This window comes from Akebia trifoliata, chromosome 4, assembly GCF_017979445.1.
Source record: "Akebia trifoliata isolate Shusen 1 chromosome 4, ASM1797944v1, whole genome shotgun sequence".
Classification (NCBI taxonomy): domain Eukaryota; kingdom Viridiplantae; phylum Streptophyta; class Magnoliopsida; order Ranunculales; family Lardizabalaceae; genus Akebia; species Akebia trifoliata.
Genome location: NC_141378.1, coordinates 21,933,699 through 21,951,975, shown reverse-complemented (window position 1 = coordinate 21,951,975; position 18,277 = coordinate 21,933,699). Strand labels below are relative to the sequence as shown.

General features: G+C 35.9%; 1 protein-coding gene across 5 annotated transcripts; it reads right to left on the bottom strand.

Moving 5' to 3' along the window:
- Nucleotides 1–2,769: 2,769 nt before the first annotated feature.
- Nucleotides 2,770–17,131, bottom strand: LOC147404482 (F-box protein At3g07870-like). Of its 5 annotated transcripts, XM_086440469.1 has the most exons (4): nt 15,666–17,131; nt 7,704–7,924; nt 7,514–7,584; nt 2,770–3,458 (listed from the first exon to the last, which is right to left on the bottom strand). In XM_086440469.1, exon 1 carries the CDS (start codon nt 16,817–16,819, stop codon nt 15,716–15,718), a length of 1,104 nt encoding a protein of 367 aa, XP_086296595.1. In that variant the 5' UTR covers nt 16,820–17,131; the 3' UTR covers nt 2,770–3,458; nt 7,514–7,584; nt 7,704–7,924; nt 15,666–15,715. The 5 variants fall into 5 exon arrangements, with proteins under 5 accessions (XP_086296595.1, XP_086296596.1, XP_086296593.1 ...); XM_086440470.1 differs by lacking the exon at nt 7,704–7,924; XM_086440467.1 differs by lacking the exons at nt 7,514–7,584; nt 7,704–7,924 and having other exon boundaries at nt 15,666–17,126.
- Between the last annotated feature and the right edge of the window lie 1,146 nt (nt 17,132–18,277).

Below are 18,277 nucleotides of genomic sequence, written 5' to 3'. Positions count from 1 at the left end.
CTCCAAGAATCAGTCCCAATGGTATGCACCACAACCTCTAACATTCCACCATTGTCAACTAATCTCATTCTTACCAACTAGTACTCAACTCTTTTTAGGATCTAATGTAGGACCATTTACCTCCCCAAAGGTAGCATTGCTGGGTAGCTTCATGTACTCACCAGTTAGAGGATTACATATAGATATGCTTTGATACTTATAACATTGTTTTACTAAGAAAATAAATCCACTATAAGAACCCATTAACCAGAATTCAGGGAGCCAAGCTATAAATTATGATTTACTGAGTTGGATTGCAACATCACAAGTCTCAGTCTGGTATAGCATAGAATTCTTTATCCTAGATTCAAAGGATGAGACCAGGGTTTTGGTTTGACTGCCATCTGAATTCTGAATTTTAGATCCATTTTTCGTGTTTATATATATATATAGGATTAGGATCCGTATACACATAAAGCTAAAACGTGTTTTGTCTTATATGGGCAAAAATGTTTGGAATGGGCTAATTTTTTGTGATGATGATCTCTACGGTGAGGAGATCATCCTTGCCAAAAATCAGCCTATTATGAAACTTCTAGCCCCATGTTTACAAGTTGAAAAATTTTAGACCGTCCAATTTTTATAAATCTGTTTTGATGGGGTTAGACGTTTTGGAATGAGATGATATTTTGCAAGGATGATTTCCTCACCATAAAGATCATCCTCACAAAAAATCAGCCTATTCCAAATATTTTTAACCACATAAGACAAAAACGTTGTAACTTTATGGGTAGCTTTATGTGTCTACGGAACCCACCCATATATATATATATATATATAGGGGGCGGTTCTTGGGACATATGTAAAAACAATGGTTTTTCAAAATATGAGTTAGAGGTTTTGGATTGAGCTGATTTTTTGCGAGGATGGTCACTATGATGAGAAGATCATCCTCACAAAAAATCAGCTTAATGTGAAACTTCTAAATCCATCAAAAGTGATTTACAAATTATTGGCAAAAAATCGACGATCCACATTCTAAATCACTTTTAATGGGATTAGAAGTTTCAAATTGGACTGATTTTTTTTTCGGATGATCTTCCCATCATAAAGATCATCCTCACAAAAAATCAACTCACTCCGAAACTTCTAACTCATATTTTGCAAATTTATTAATGTTACATTGTTTTTACATATATATATATATGGGATGGATCATGGCACATATGTAAAAACAATGTAATAATAAAATAAATTCAAACTATGAGTTAGAAGTTTTGGATTGATATGATTTTTTGTGAGGATAATCTCTATGTTGAGAAGATCATCCTAAAAAAAATCAGTCCAATCTGAAACTTCTAACCCCATCAAATGTGATTTAGAATGTGAACCGTCAATTTTTTACCAATAATTTGTAAATCACTTTTGATAGACTTACAAGTTACAGATTGAACTGATTTTTTGTGAGGATGATCTTCTCATCTTAGAGAACATCATAAAAAAAATTCAGTTCAATTCAAAACCTATAACCCATATTTTGAAAAACCATTGCTTTTACATATATATATATATATAGGGTCCCGTTCGCCACCCTTAGTTTTACCACACACTTTAACAAACGCGTTTTGTCTTACATGGGTTATAAGTTTCGGAATGAGCTGATTTTTGGTGAGGATGATCTCTATGGTGAGGAGATCATCTTCACCAAAAATCAGCTCATTCCAAAACTTCTAACCCCATCAAAATTGATTCACAAAAAATGGACGGTCCATGATTTTTCAACATGTAAACATGGGGCTAAACATTTCGGAATGAGCTGATTTTTGGGGAGGATGATCTTCTAATCATAGAGATCATCCTCACCAAAAATCAGCTCATTCCAAAACTTCTAACCCATGTAGGACAAAAAACGTTTGTTAAAGTGTGTGGTAAAACTTAGGGTGCTGAACATTTCCCATATATATATATCTATAGGGTCACGTTCAATGGCAAACTTTTTAGCAAATTTTTTGGCAAAACATTTTTCAAAACATGAGTTAGAAGTTTTGGAATGGGCTGATTTTTGGTGAGGATGATCTCTACGGTGAGGAGATTATCCTCACCAAAAATCAGCCCATTCCAAAACTTCTGACCCCATCAAAAATAGTTTACAAAAAATGGACGGTCCACGATTTTTCAACTTGTAAACATGGGTTAGAAGTTTTGGAATAGGCTGATTTTTGGTGAGGATGATCTCCTCACCGTAGAGATCATCCTCACCAAAAATCAGCCCATTCCAAAACTTCTAACTCATGTTTTGCCAAAAAGTTGGCCCTTGAACATGACCCTATATATATATATATATATACATGGGTGGATCATGGGACATGTAAAAACAATGGTTTTTCAAAATATGGGTTTGAGGTTTTAGATTGAGCTGATTTTTTTGCAAGAATGGTCACTATGACAGGAAGATCATTCTCACAAAAAATCAGCTCAATCTGAAATTTCTAAATCCATCAAAAGTGATTTACAAATTATTGACAAAAATTGGAAAAAAATCGACGGTCTGCATTCTAAATCACTTTTAATGGGTTAGAAGTTTCAGATTGGACTGATTTTTTTTTTTCGGAAGATCTTCCCATCATAAAGATCATCCTCACAAAAAATCAGCTCAATCCAAAACTTCTAACCCATATTTTGAAAATTTATTAATGTTACATTGTTTTGACATATGTCCCTTGATCCGTGTATATATATATATATATATTAAGGACAAACTTTCGGGCAGACTAGCAGGTGCCAGTTAGCTGAGTTGTAGAGTCTGTGGTGATGATACCATTGATGGTTCAATTCCCACCAGCATTGAGTCACTGAACTCATACAAATAAAATAATAATAATAAATCACGACATTCCAGCACCAAACCACCCGGAAGTTCAGGTCAAATATTTCAAATGCCTTCTGACGAAAAAGAGGGTCCAATTTTAGCACCAATCAACAACTACTTGTGAACTACATCATTCACAAGTTAATGGAAAATATCTTGCAAGGTTGGTCTTTAATGCATAACAATCACATATTCTCAATGACCAAGTTATGGGCTTAGCCATTAACCATTTGATGGTGAAACCATACCTACCATAGTATCAATGGGTGAAGAAAACAATTGGACAAATAACGGAGAATAATGACCCTACTGGCCCACTATCAAAGTTACATCAAACATTAACAATTCAAGACTATCAAACACAGTTCGAAAGTTAAGTAGTGTACCTCTCATTATATATATGAATTATTTTCTGATTGGATGTTTACATCTCTGTGCTATCAGACTATATTCATTTGGGAATTAAAACTTTCCAACTGTCCGTGGTCGTTCAAGCTTTCCAAATGGCCTCACTACATGAAGAATTATTATTAGTCCAACTCAATATCATTGTCTCCTCTGCTATAACCACATGTGGCACACCAGCTCTAGCCACCAATAGAGAGAATCCCTATAGATAAGAGATCGATATCAACCCAGAAGCATGAGCAATGTAGAAAGAATGTACAGTCAGTGACAGGCAACAGTGCAACACAACTTAGACGCGAATGAACCATTTGAATATAAACAATGATATTCTTACACAAATTAGAAAAGCACTGAAGTTCTTATGCCCTTGGGATGAAGGCATTCTAAAGAGGGGAGGAATGGTGCAGACACTCCACCAACTTATATCACATGGTCCCAGTCCTCTTCTAGTTCATCAAACTCGCTAATTTTGTACTTCAAATAGTAGTCAATTTTAAATGTGTCATAGGCTTGTAGATGCTACCCAATTACCACATAGATAAGATCACGGGATTTTCATCATTTATACCCAAACTCCTTATTAAAAATATAACAATCATAAGTTGTTGATACCTCTAAATTGTGCGATTCTATAACTTTCAAAACTCACAATTAGTTCAGAGGGCAATAGAAGTAATCCTGAAGTATTGTAAAAGAAAGAAAAAAAATTCTTCTGGCTCCCCAAACCGGATTGGGGAGAAATAGTTATTCAACTTTGTAGGCCAAATTCAAATAAAACAAAGACATTCAGAAATATAATAGGATCTGGATGAATTCTACAAGGTTGACAAGTTTGAATTTCCAAAATTCAAGGAAAAAATGATATAAGTATGAGGGCATATAAATTATATACTGCAATTTTTTTTTATTTTTTTCAAAAAAATCCCATAAAAAAAGAAGGGATTAGAGAGTGCTACATATATATATACATACAAGTGTCTTTCAATGTCGGTACTAGGGGAAAAGAAATTTTTGGGAGTTATGGATATTTAAAACCTTGCATAAATCTCATTAAGGTTTTTATTTTTAATACTGTGTGTGTATGTTTTGTTTCTACAGTCCAAAATACACGTATTTTTTGTTGATTGAATGTCATAAATAGATTGATCCCATATTTAGTCAGCTAGATTATTAGTCAGAAATTTATTTCGTTTGTATTTTGATTTCTTTTGCTTGATAAAAGTTATCTAGAGTTTAGAGTCATAGTTTCTATGTTAGAGAGTATTTGTTTGATAAGTAACCACAATTAAGAGTTCTAATTTATTATTACTTCTTTTTTTTTATAGAAAGTTCAGCGGTTTAAGAAGAAGATTAGGTGAGTCCCCGCCATGCCCTCTCTCTCTCTCTCTCTCTCTATATATATATATATATATATATGGGACACGTGGCAAGAACATGCAGAGGTACGTCATCCGAACCTTCCTAAGGACAGGAGATCGGCAATAGGAATATCGTGAGCTACAAGATGGGAAAAGACGTCTAAATCCAAACAACCGCTGTACATCCCTGAAATCGTGGGATTCCATACTAAATCAAGCAAACCGATTTCGAATGAGACACAAACCGAAAAAAGAGAAGATCAAGGAAATATACTATTATAGATAGAGATGATCAAGGAAACAGGAAAAGGAGGAAAACTATCCTAAAAATCTATAACTAGGACATCCAAAAAAGTATGCAAATTTTGCTTGAAGACAGGGAGATACCTTTTGATTTCTTTCTGACTTGGGCGTCGGAGTGTCTTTGGTGCAAGGACCATCAATTGAAGAGCAGAGCAAGATCAAAGGAGGGGAGATAGCAGATCTCAAGGCAAATCACAAAATTGACCTCTCTCTCTCTCTCTCTCTCTCTCTCTCTCTCTCTCTCTCTCTCTCTCTCTCTCTCTCTCTATCTATATATATATATATATATATATATATATATATATATATATATATATATATGAGTAGCGTTCAATGGCCAACAGTTTGGCAAACATTTTGGCAAACACATTTTTCAAAACATGGGTTAGAGGTCTTGGAATGGGCTGATTTTTGGTGAGGATGATCTCTACTCATCCTAGTCAACTTACTCTGATTCTACAAAACTGTTCATTGTACATTGCTTGCAAATTTATCAGCCTTCCAACTACCTTTAAACCCTATGCAGGTTGCATCAAAGGGCGTCTCAGCCTCCAAATTCCCCTGGATAGATTTCTTATTCACTTTTCTTCTCACTAATAGCATGATCCCAAGAACAGACTAGTAAATATAGTGGGATCTATCCAACAATTACAATCCTAGAAAAAAACGTGACTCGTCTTTGCACCATATCGACTGTCATGTTCAGTATAAAAAAATAATCTTGTCACAAATGGAAAAAATGTTCTTCATATATTGACACCATATCAATTGTGTCTTGACATAGAAGCTGTTGCCTCAGACAATTATGGTGCATGCTGAGTACTAATGAAACTAGTGATTATATTCTCAAAATTTAATTTGGCTAAAGACTTTAATAAAATACCATCTTTTTTATGTGGCTCAATATATATATATGCCCAAAGATATAGCCAACGTGTTTTGTCCTATATAGGTTACAAGTTTTGGAATGGGTTGATTTTTGGTGAGAAGATCATCCTCACCAAAAATCAGCCCATTAAGAAACTTCTAACCCATATAGGACAAAACACGTTGGCTATATCGTTGGCTGGCGAACCTGACCCATATATATTACAATGCAAAAATTACAGTCCCAATGAATTCAATGCATAATGGAATCTGCTAATTAATGATGTCTCAAGCAATCACAGAAGAATTTTTCAAAGCTTAGAACAAGGTCAAGCAACTAATATTATGGGGACCTCTTCTAATAAATTCAAGCACTGGTGAAGTCGGCGATTTCCTCATTTTATGAAGCAACAGATTTCATGTTTAAGGTCAGACCTGAACTTGAAGCAATTGATTCTTCTGACCGCTTCCCACAGATATTCTGGGGAAAAGAGAAAGCTTCCTCGTTTTATGTACTTTTAACTCCAAAACCAAAGAGAGTTCAACAAAAACAAGGACTTGGTGGTATATGATAAGGACTCAAAATGCAGCTGACTAATTGTCTGTTTTCAATCTAAATTTTGACCAAAAAAAATATGTTCATGTATGATATTACAGTGCATGATCAGAAAAATCACCAAGAAAATGAAATTGAAGAGCCATGCATAAGATAGTTATGCATGAAAATAGGCATGTTTATGGTCCTTTAAAGTATAGATAGAACTATTAAAGAAAGACATGATGCTCCAATGTATTTAAAACATTGATGGAATGCAGTAAATGGTTTTTGAACAAAAGGACATATTAATTTTATCTAGAGTAGGACAATTCATTTTTTTTCCATCTTCTCATTACAACCTCTCCGTTACAAAGGCATCCTTGGTCTCGCAACCACTAGCCTCGCAGTCTAATAAAAGAACCATGGAAACTACTAAACATGAAGAAACATATTCTTCTGGACCCAACCCTACTTTGTTGGATAAAGAAGCCTTCCTCATTTCATGTCCAATTACAATTTCACTCTAAAACCATAAAGAATCTAACAGATTTGAGAACTTGGTGATCCATAAGATAACTAAAAGAATTTTAACAAATTATGTTAAAATTCAATGTTGCTGGAATTTATATGTAAGAGAGAGAGAGAGAGAGGGATTGCAACAGAGATGAATTGTTGCCAGTCAATACTATATCGTCAACATTGATAAGAAGAATCATAATTTTTTGGTGTAGACAAAAAATAAATATTGAAGTATCTTCCTTACTACACACAAAACCGTTATGAAGAAGAAATCGACTAAAATGAAAATGATCAAACCATGCCCGTGGTGCTTATTTCAGTCCATAGAGAGCCTTATGAAGGCGACAAGCATGATGGGGATAATGCGGGTCTTCATACCCAAGAGGTTGACCCACAAAAACTTCTTCACAAAAAACACCATGGAGAAAGGCGTTTTTAACATCAAGTTGATGGAATGGTCAGTCATGAACAATAGCAAGAGAGAGCACCATAGGGAAGGTTGTAGGTTTAACAATTGGACTAAACATTTCATCATAGTCTAATCCGAGTTGTTGATTATACTCTTTAGCAACGAGCCTGACTTTGTATTTTTCCACAGATCCATGAGGATTTAATTTAATTTTAAAAATCTAACAGCAACAAATCAAAATTTATATGAGGTTGGCGTTGTACCAAAGACCAGGTGTGATTTAAATGAAGTGCACGAATTTCCTCATCCATTGCTTCTTTCCAATGAAGATGTTCTGCAGCAGAAAGAAAACCTTTTGGTTCTTTGGTGGCAAGGAGAGCAATGTAGTGATGTATAGATGAATGAAAAAAATTCAAAATCAAGTATTGGTATTGGATGACGTGACTAGATTACCTTGGTGCTTTTCTTTGGAGCGAGGAGTAGAACTAAGGTCATCGTCAACAAAACAAGCAGGCATATGAGTAAGACAAACAAGGCATTGATCTTGGACTGCTTGAGGTACTACAGGAGTGATTGTTTCTTCTTCAAGAGGTGTTGGAAATGAGGAGTCACTATCATGGATTGGTGAAGATAAAGACGGTGTTGGAGGCGAAACAGAATGTGCTGAATTATTGCTGTAGAAAAATTGAATTTATTGAGAATTCTTGGATTATCATTACAAATGCCCCAATAGTGGTATTTATAGACCAACTATCCTATTACAAGAATAATCTAGAACTTCAAGAATAATCTAGAATAATAAACCAACTATCCTATTGTAGAAGATTACAGGAATATTCTAGAAAGTTAAGAGTAATCAAGAATAATCAAGAAGAATATCCTATTTTCTTGATTCTATGAGATTAGATTTCCGGATTCTTCTACACTCCCCCTCAAGTTGGTGCATAGATGTCAATCATGCCCAACTTGCTTATCAGATGTTCAAAGTTAGATCTAGCAAGCCCCTTAGTCAAGATGTCGGTTGTTTGCTGACTAGAAGGCACAAACGGCAAGCAAACAGTTCCAGCTTCAATTTTTTCCTTAATGAAATGTCGATCAATCTCAATGTGCTTCGTCCTATCATGCTGGATAGGATTGTGAGCAATACTTATTGCAGCCTTGCTGTCGCAGTATAGCTTCAGAAGAAGTTCCACAGTCATCTTGAGTTCTTCGAGGATTCTGTATATCCACAATACCTCACAGATCCCTTGAGCCATTGCTCTAAACTCAGCCTCTGCGCTAATTCTGACAACAACATTTTGCTTCTTGCTTCGCCAAGTAACCAAGTTTCCCCACACAAAGGTGCAATACCCTGAAGTAGATCTCCTGTCATTCACCAAACCTGCCCAATCTGCATCAGTAAATACCTCAACACTCCTTTGATTTGTCTTTTTGAAAAACAGACCTTTTCCAGGAGTAGACTTTAAATATCTCAAAATTCGGTAGACCGCCTCGAGGTGTTCTTCATAAGGTGCGTACATAAATTGACTAACAACACTGACAGAGAAGGGAATATCCGGTCGAGTATGAGATAAATATATTAGTTTTCCAACCAATCTCTGATATCTACCAGTATCAATAGGAACACTTCCCTTTTCCCAAAGCTTTACATTGGGATCCATGGGAGTCTCAGCCGGTCTGCAACCACTTAATCCGGTTTCCTTCAAAAGATCAAGAATATACTTTCGTTGAGAGACAATGATTTCTTTCCTTAAACGAGCAACTTCCATGCCAAGGAAATATCTTAGCGCTCCCAAATCCTTGATCTCGAATTCTAAAGCAAGACTCTTCTTCAGTCTCTTTATTTCGATCACATCATCACCTGTGAGAATAATATCATCAACATAAACTATTAGCACAGCAACCTTTCCTTCATGAGAGAACTTGAAAAATAAGGTATGATCAGCTTGTCCTTGAGAATATCCTTGTTTTCTGACAGACTGTGTGAACTTCTCAAACCAAGCCCTTGGAGACTGTTTGAGACCATACAGAGACTTTTTTAGTTTGCATATTCTTGAGCCAAACTTTTCCTCAAAGCTCGACGGACTATCCATGTACACTTCTTCATCAAAGTCACCATTGAGGAAGGCATTCTTCACATCTAGTTGTTGCAAGGGCCAGTCCAGATTAGCAACAATAGATAAAAGTACTCTCACCTTGTTTAATTTTGCAACAGGAGCAAAAATCTCAGAATAATCAATGTCATATGTCTGGGTGAATCCCTTTGCCACCAACCTAACCTTGTATCTTTCCACTCAACCATCAGAGTTGTACTTCACAGTGAAGACCCATTTACAACGAACAGTGGTCTTCCCAGCTGGTAATGCCTCAACACTCCAAGTATTGTTCTTCTCAAGAGATCTCATCTCTTCAAGTACTGCTTCCTTCCACTTTGGAACCTTTAGAGCCTCCTGTACACCGTTAGGAATTTCTACACTGGACAATTGAGAGGTAAAAGCAGCAAGAGATGAAGACAATTTCGAGTATGATACATATTTAGACAGTGGATGACTAGTATAAGATCTAACCCCTTTACGAAGAGCTATAGGAATGTCTAAATCAGAAGGCTTAGACTGACTGTTGGGAAGAGAAAGAGAATTACCTGTAATAGACTCAGATTGTTGATTCGTCCTTGGTTCAGAATCATGGATGTGCTGTAGAGTCAATTCGTCTTTCCTTTTCTTATGATTCTTCTTCAAGTAAACAATCCCTTTCCAAGTTCGGTCACCATCCTTGAATCTATTATCATGTTGTGACATTATAGTAGGTTGTTCCTTATTTTCGGTTTCCAAAAATTGTTGTTCAGAATTCTGATTTTTAGATTGTTTTTCAAATGTAGGCCTAGGCTCAGGGGAAACATTACTCATAATAGGAGGAGTTTCAAGGAATGAATCTTGGTCATTTACTGTAGGTGCAGAGATACTAGACTTAGACTCTTGTGAGAAAAACACATCATCTGAGAGAAAAACATTGCCTGAGTTAAATAAATCTTCCTTAAAAATCTCCCCCTGAAGATGAATATCCTTAAAATATGGTTGTTTTTCAAAAAATGTAACATCCATTGTGACAAAACATTTTTTCGATATCGGGTCAAAACATTTATAGCCTTTCTGAGTTGGGGAGTAACTAATGAAGACACATTTTATAGCTCTGGGCTCAAGTTTTCCAATTTTTCGATGTTCATGAACAAAAACCGTACAACCAAATATTTTTAGAGGTAGATCAGCAGAAAGTCTAGCAGTTGAAAAACAATTTGTGAAAACTTGGAAAGGAGTTCGAAATTGTAAAACTTTGGAGGGCATTCTGTTTATTAAGTACGCAGTAGTTAAAACAGCCTCTCCCCATAGATACTTGGGAACTTTAGTTGCAAAAAGTAACGCACGAACCACCTCCAACAGATGTTTATTTTTTCTTTCTGCAACACCATTCTGTTGGGGTGATGTAAGAACTGTGATGAATTATTCCTTTTTCAAGAAAAAAATTTCCCAAGGTCATGTTAAAATACTTTCCCATTATCACTCCTGAAAACTTGTATGTTAGTTTGAAATTGAGTCTGCACCATATTGTAAAAATTTTTAAAAACGCGTTCGGCCTCTGATTTTTCTTTCAATAAATACAGAGTCGAATATGATCATCCGTAAATGTGATGAACCATTTCTTGTTAGAAGGTGTACTTATCTTATTAGGACCCCAAACATCACTGTGAATAATAGTGAAAGGTTTTGATGGTTTATATGGTTGTGAAGGAAAAGATGTACGGTGGTGTTTTGCAAATTCACATATTTCACAGTGAAACATAAATGGATCTTTATTGCCAAACAACTTAGAAAATAAATGTTTTAAATTTTTGAAACTTGGATGACCTAATCTTAAATGCCATAACGTAATATTATTATTGGAAACAGAAATAAATTCAAAGCAGGAACTTATTTGTTGAGATTGTCGCCTCGATTCAGATCCATCATCAAGGAAGTAGAGTCCTCCACTCTATTTAACACTGCCAATCATCCTCCCCGAGGTAAAATCCTGGAACACACAATGAGTTGGGAAAAAATTAATTTGACAATTTTGATCACAGGCTAGCTTGCTGACAGACAACAGATTACAGGAAAGTTTGGGAACGTGAAGAACATCGTGAAGAGTGAGTGATGGAGATACTATAATAGAACCTTTTCCTGCAATGACTGAAAGAGAGCCATCTGCAATCTTAATTTTCTGATTACCTGCACAAGGATTATACGAAGAAAAAAGATTTGACAACCTTGTCATATGATCGGTTGCACCTGAATCGATGATCCAGGTAGGTGCGATCAGGGTTGGCACCACTGAGAGTTGTTTTCAGGTAATTACCTTTTTGAGCCAAAGAACAAAAAGGATTTTTCTGAGACTCGAGAAACTTGTACAGTTGATCTATCTGCTCCTTGGTGAAAGGAAACAAACTTGAAGAAAATTGCTGCTCTTGATCCGAGACACTAGCCTGAAATGCACACCCCTCCACCAGACTTCTTCTTCCAATTTTGAAGCTTGCCTTCCAAAATCAAACGAACGATTTGCGACCATTCCGTGTAGTTTTTTTCATTTAGACGGTGGATATTTAATTGGAACGAATTCGTAGACCCTTCCGAACCACTGAATGAGATGGAGAAGTTCAGGTTCGAACTTGCGGTGCTTTCCCCTGACGCCGCTGAGTCCTTGCTGGTCGCACCGGTTAAAACCGTCTTCCACAGATTTTGGCCCGCCATAGGTAATCCCTATATCAGAACCTAGTGCTCTGATACCATGTAGAAAAATTGAATTTATTGAGAATTTTTGGATTATCATTACAAATGTCCCAATAGTGGTATTTATAGACCAACTATCCTATTACAAGAATAATCTAGAACTTCAAGAATAATCTAGAATAATAAACCAACTATCCTATTGTAGAAGATTACAGGAATATTCTAGAAAGTTAAGAGTAATCAATAATAATTAAGAAGAATATCCTATTTTCTTGATTCTATGAGATTAGATTTCCGGATTCTTCTACAATTGCTATGTGCATAAACATATTTATGTGAAAGCATAGTATCATCTAAAAAGGGGCATCGAATGAAAGTAGATGACTTTCTTGAATGCTCATGAGTAGAAGATGTTGTAGATTGCTACAATGTTGATGGTTGTTCATGTGTTGAATGTTCATTCTCCAATGTTGTAAAGATGGGATCATGAAATCAGATCAAAGAACTATTTATGAGAAGAATAACTTTAAGGTAAGGAAAGCATAAACACCCAAACACTCAAAAACATTCAAAAGAATGAGACTTACCAAAGAGAACGGTGTACGGAGAATTGTTTTGGAGCATGACAGTAGGAAGACAATTGACAACATACATGGCTGTAGAAAAGCTTCAACCCAAAAATTGACTGGAATATGTCCTTGAAAAAGTAAAGCTAACCCCATTTCTATAATATGACAATGTTTCCTTTCAGCCCTACCATTTTGGGCTTGATTATGAGGACAAGACATTCTCTTTTCTATTCCACATTGATCAAGATGTGCTAAAAACTCAGATTTTTTTAATTTTGTTCCTCCATCACATTGCAAAATTTTGATTTTGTGATTAAGTTGGTTTCCAACCAAGTTTTGAAATTTGAGAAAGATAGAGAAAAAATCAGATTTTAGTTTCATTGGATAAAACCAGCAATATCGACTATAATCATCCATACAAATGATATATAGTAACAAAAATCAGAATTTGGATTAATGGAAGGACCCCAAATGTCCATATGAACTATTTGTAGAGGAAAAGTACATCATTTTTCATTAATGGAAAAAAGAAAGGTGATGACTTTTAGCTAGTTGACAAGTGCCAACTAGTACATAAGGAAGAAATAGAAGGTAAATCAAAAGAAATGTCCTCATACTTCCATAAAACTTTAAGAACTTGATTAGAAGCATGTCCAAGTCGACGATGCCACACTTCATAGGATGCCTTGATAGGAGTTGTGTTGAAAGAAAGCAATGATTGATGAAGACAATCAAGAACATATAGATTGGCCTTTTTACTGTCGGTGTCCATAATCTTTCTCATTCCTTGTTCCTCAATGATAAAATCAAAAGGAGAAGAGATAAATAAACAATTATTATCTATAGAGAATTGACTCACAGATAGAAGATTCTTTTTAATATGAGGAACATAAAGAGAATTTTTAAGAATAATAGGACCAATGAAGATAGAAATTGAACCAATATGAGAGATAGGAGTGGAACACCCATTGCCAACCAATATTTTGTATGCTCCATGATAATGTTCCATATAAGTGAAGTTACCTGAGTCATGAGTCATGTGGGCTATAGCACCACTATCAAGGTACCATTCGAGATCTGTTGGATAAGTGATTGTTAAAGATGTCAATGCGTCGGGCAAGTGTTCCTCTTGGTATTCATGATCAAAGGGATTATGGCACTCAAGAGCACTGTGATAATGTTTTCCACAAATTCGACAAACAACTTCAGATTTGGGAAGAGAAGATACAGTACCAAGAATTCCATGTTGAGGATGCTAAGTGGAGAAATTTCCAACCATTTTTTGAGTAGAACGCCATTCCCTATTTGGTAGAGTGTGTGCAGAATTTTGGAATTGTTGGTGATTGCCTTTGTTGTTAGAATTTCTTCCACCATTTCGAACTCTTCCTCTATTTGAATAAGAGTCAGAATGTCCACCTCTTTGGACTGTAAAAGCAGTTTTATAGGTTGGTTAGGTGGACTTGAAAGATTTAAGAAGAAGTTCATGAGATTGAAGATGTTGAGTGCTAGTTTTCGGCCACTCTCAAATAGTGGCATACCCCACTTATCCCCCTTGACCCTCATATAATAATAGAAGTTGCCTTCCCAAATACCAATTGGTTTTGGGGTTAATGGTTAGTTATCATGGTATCAGAGCTTTGGTTCATAGAAGTCAAGGGTTCAAATCTTTCCACCTTATGAGTGAGGGGGAGTGCTGACTGTTAGTTTTCCTCCACTCTCAAATAGTGACATACCCCACTTGTCCCCCATAACCCTCATATAATAATAAAAGCTGCATTCCCTAACACCAATTGATTTTGGGGTTAATGGTTAGTTATCAGAAGAGATGGCAAGAGTTTCCTAAATGAAGGTAAATGTGGTTTCGCTAAAATGGTTGTTGGGAAAAACTCGTAATCTGGACTGCGTCCTTTGAAAAATCAAAAGACCTTCTCAGAATCCCTAATGGGGCAATCAATGGCAGCAAGAGCCTCACAAATAGTTTTAAACTTACGTGATGATCATAGATGGTGAGATCATCACGACGAAGAGACTGATTGCAACTCCTTTCGTAATTGCAATTCTAAAGTAATAGAAGAATGGGAGAAGGTTTGTTCAAGAGTTTGCCACACATCCATTGAGCGCGTGAAACCAATCACTTCGCTCATAAAGACAAGTTTGCCGGTAAGCATCCATTGTTGAAAATCAGGATTGGGTATTCTTAATCCATTGGTTGAAAGAATGGTTTGAGGTGGGGGAGGAACTGTTCCATTAATAAAACCCAGAAGTTGTTGTCTTTCAAGAAGAGATACAAATTGAGTTTTCCAAAATAAATAATTAGTTGTGGAAAGTTTCAGGGTGATAAGGGAAACCATGAAAGAAAATGAGAGAGCAGTGTTTGAAGAGGAAGAACCGGAATCATTTTGATTCTCCATGATTGCAGGCCTTGAGAGGATTATTACTGGCTAAATGTTAACCTTGCTCTAATACCATAAAAAAAATTTTACAAGTTATATTAAAATTCAATGTTGCTGGAATTTATAGAATTTGGTGTGTGTTACCTGACGACATTGCACAAATACAATGCTTGCTTGTGGTAACTTTCTTACAAGAAGTTACAATTGAATGGAGAAGTTACAACTGTACACTCGTCTTTGAAAGACCGTGTAAAGATATTACAACCAATTCACAAGAGCAAATTGTAGAATGGAGAAGCGTCCAAACTGTTGTAACTATAAACTCACATGTGGCTGAATTTGTAGAAGTGACAAGTGGCAAAAGGTTGTTGTTCAATGGCAAAAAGTTGATGTCCCTATTCTAAGATTGCTGCCCCTGTTCTTGTATCATCTAACACTAACAAATTCTACTTTTCATCTGAACTTCACATCACCAAAGAAATATAATCATTAAGATAATAAAGCATGGCCATAAAAAGCACCAAGAAAATGAAATTGAAGAGCTATGTAGAATATAGTTATGCATGCAAGTAGACATGTATAAGGTTCTTGAAGTATAAATAGGCTTATAAAATAAAGATATAATGCTCCAATGTGTTTGAACCATTTATGAGAAGGCCATATTAACATTGACTAGGATAGATCATCATTTACCTTATTCAATCTTTCTTCCTCTCTTTTCCTTTCCATTTTCATCTTCGTCATCACTTCTCTGGTACAAAAGCATCCTTGATCGAAAGAAAGCTTGCCACGTGAGAAAATGCTTCGAGAATTTTTGGAAGCCCATGAATTCTGAGATCCTTAAACCTTTTGCTTTGAGGATCATACAAGAATAATCCCGTACAATTTAATTGCACTAGAATTTTGCCATCCTTTTGTATGCCCAAGGTTCGTAGCTCTTCCTCATCACGCCTTCTAATAACAAACTCTTTAGTCCAAGAATTTTCCACATCATAATCTTTCATTACCCATACCTCAACACTTTCCATAGAGCTATCATCAACCAAAGAAAGACACCCTCCCAACGATCCCAAATAAATAAGAGTATCTTCCTTGTCAACAACAGAGGGAGGAGGCCGAATCAACCGGAGTTTTTCATCTCCCATATTGATAGCAATGATATAATCAACCTCAAATGAACTATCAATATGCAACCAATGTAAATTTCCATTAACAAAAACACTCGGACCCACACAACTACTCTCCGGGATAGAACCAATACTTCTCCAAGTATCAGTGCCAAGTGTATGCACCTCAACCTCTGATGTTTCATTATTTTCAACCAATCTCATTCTAACGACCTTGTATTCTTTCTTGTTGGGATCAAGTCCGAACCCAAACAAATTACCATTAACCTTACCAAAGGTGGCATTGTCGGGAAGCTTCATGTACTCTCCGGTTAGAGGATTACATATAAAAATGCTTCGATAATTATAAAATTCATCTGCTAAGCACAGAAATCCATTACAAGAACCCATTATCCTGAATTCTGGGAGCCATGATTTAAATGGTAAATTACTAAGTTTAATTGCAACATCACAAGTCTCCAAGTCTGGTATAACGTACAATAATTCGGATTCTAGGGATTGAAGGATGAGACCAGAGATTTGGTTTTGAGAAGATTGAGCCAAGTGCATGTTAGCAAGACGAGATTCATTAACTAAATTGCGCCAGGTTGAGCATACGCACCTACTTTGAAGTAGAGAATTGATGGGTAGTCTTGAGAGAATTTCCTGGATCACCTCTGGTGGGAGTTCTTCCATCTTCCTCACTGCAGATGTGCTCTTTAGGTTTAGGGTTTTTTCCATCTGTGTAATGGTTGATGGGGAGAAAATGAAAAAGGGAAGAAAGAGATTTGTAATCTATCTTTTGCTCTGTGAGAGAGATAGAAAGAGAGTTGAAGACTATCTTTTGCTTTATGTTTCTCCTTTCGTCTTTACTTCAGAGTCCGAGAGACCTTGAAACATGGTTTCCAAGTCGTCTCGTCTCGTCGGTTTTTAAACTCGGTATCGCGTCTCGTCTCGTTCAGCTCCGATACAGAGTCGTCTCGGACGAGTTTTCCGATACGTTTGAGACGTCTCGTGAGATAACTCGAAAAATTGTACATGAGATGTAAAACTCGGTAAAAAAATCACTTTGTGAGTTGGTCTCGTTCAACTCTGATACCGAGTTAACTCGGACGATATGTCTCGGTCTCCGACGAGTTTAAAAACCAGTCGTCAATGAACGAAACCGAGTTATTTTAGACGAGTCAAATCTTTTCGGACCAAATAAACCAGCTAACTCTGATTATAATCATATTTATTCATATACAAATAGGTGGGGTTCCCTAGACAAAGTTTTTTTTTTTCTTTTTTTTGTCTTTTATGAGTTAAAAGTTTCAAAATTATATAATTTTTTTTGTGAGGATTTCCACGGACCATTTTTTTTACCATTAGTTTGTATCCACTTTTCATGGGGTAAGAATTTTTGAATGGGTTGCTATTTATGAGAATGGTCTCCAGATCATCCTCACAAAAAATTAATCGATTCCCAAAAAATTTAGTCATAAAATAAAATTTTGTCTAGAACGTTGTCTATAATTTTATCCATCAAACGTTGTCCTATATATTTATAAAATAATGTTGAAGTGAATTCGGGCTAGAACCTCATATCGTACATCTTGGCGTTAGTGAAAAAACATTTACGATTCATATCCATTTTCACATCAAGAAGTGCGATATGATGTTCTAGCTTGAGGTCACTCCAACACGACTCATATTTATATGAGAATAAGTATAATCTATATAATAAAACACAATTGAGTTGTTACAGTTTTGTATGACAAACGTTCAATCAACTATAGTGTTGTGGTAGACAAATCCAACAGTTGTGTGTGACACAAACCTCCCATCATCTAGGGCTGGCAATGGATCAATACCAAATCATTATAGATCCGAAAATTTTTCCCCATCATCTGAATTTGAATCTGATCCCAACAGATCAATGAACTTTTGTATCAAATTGAATCCAATGAAAATGTACTATATCCAAAATCAATTTGATTGCAAGACATTGAGGGAAGGAGAGAGAGAGAGTCTTACTTTTCTTCTTTGATCTATGGAGCACCATCATCTTATTCTCCATGAAAACTCCTTCACCTTCATACACACAAAAACAAAATCACAAACCCCAACAAGGTGAAGAGATGAGGATGGTGGGTTTTGGGAGGTTAAAGTTGATGAATTTTGGGAAAATAAATCTAGGATTTTTAGAGTTAAAGATGA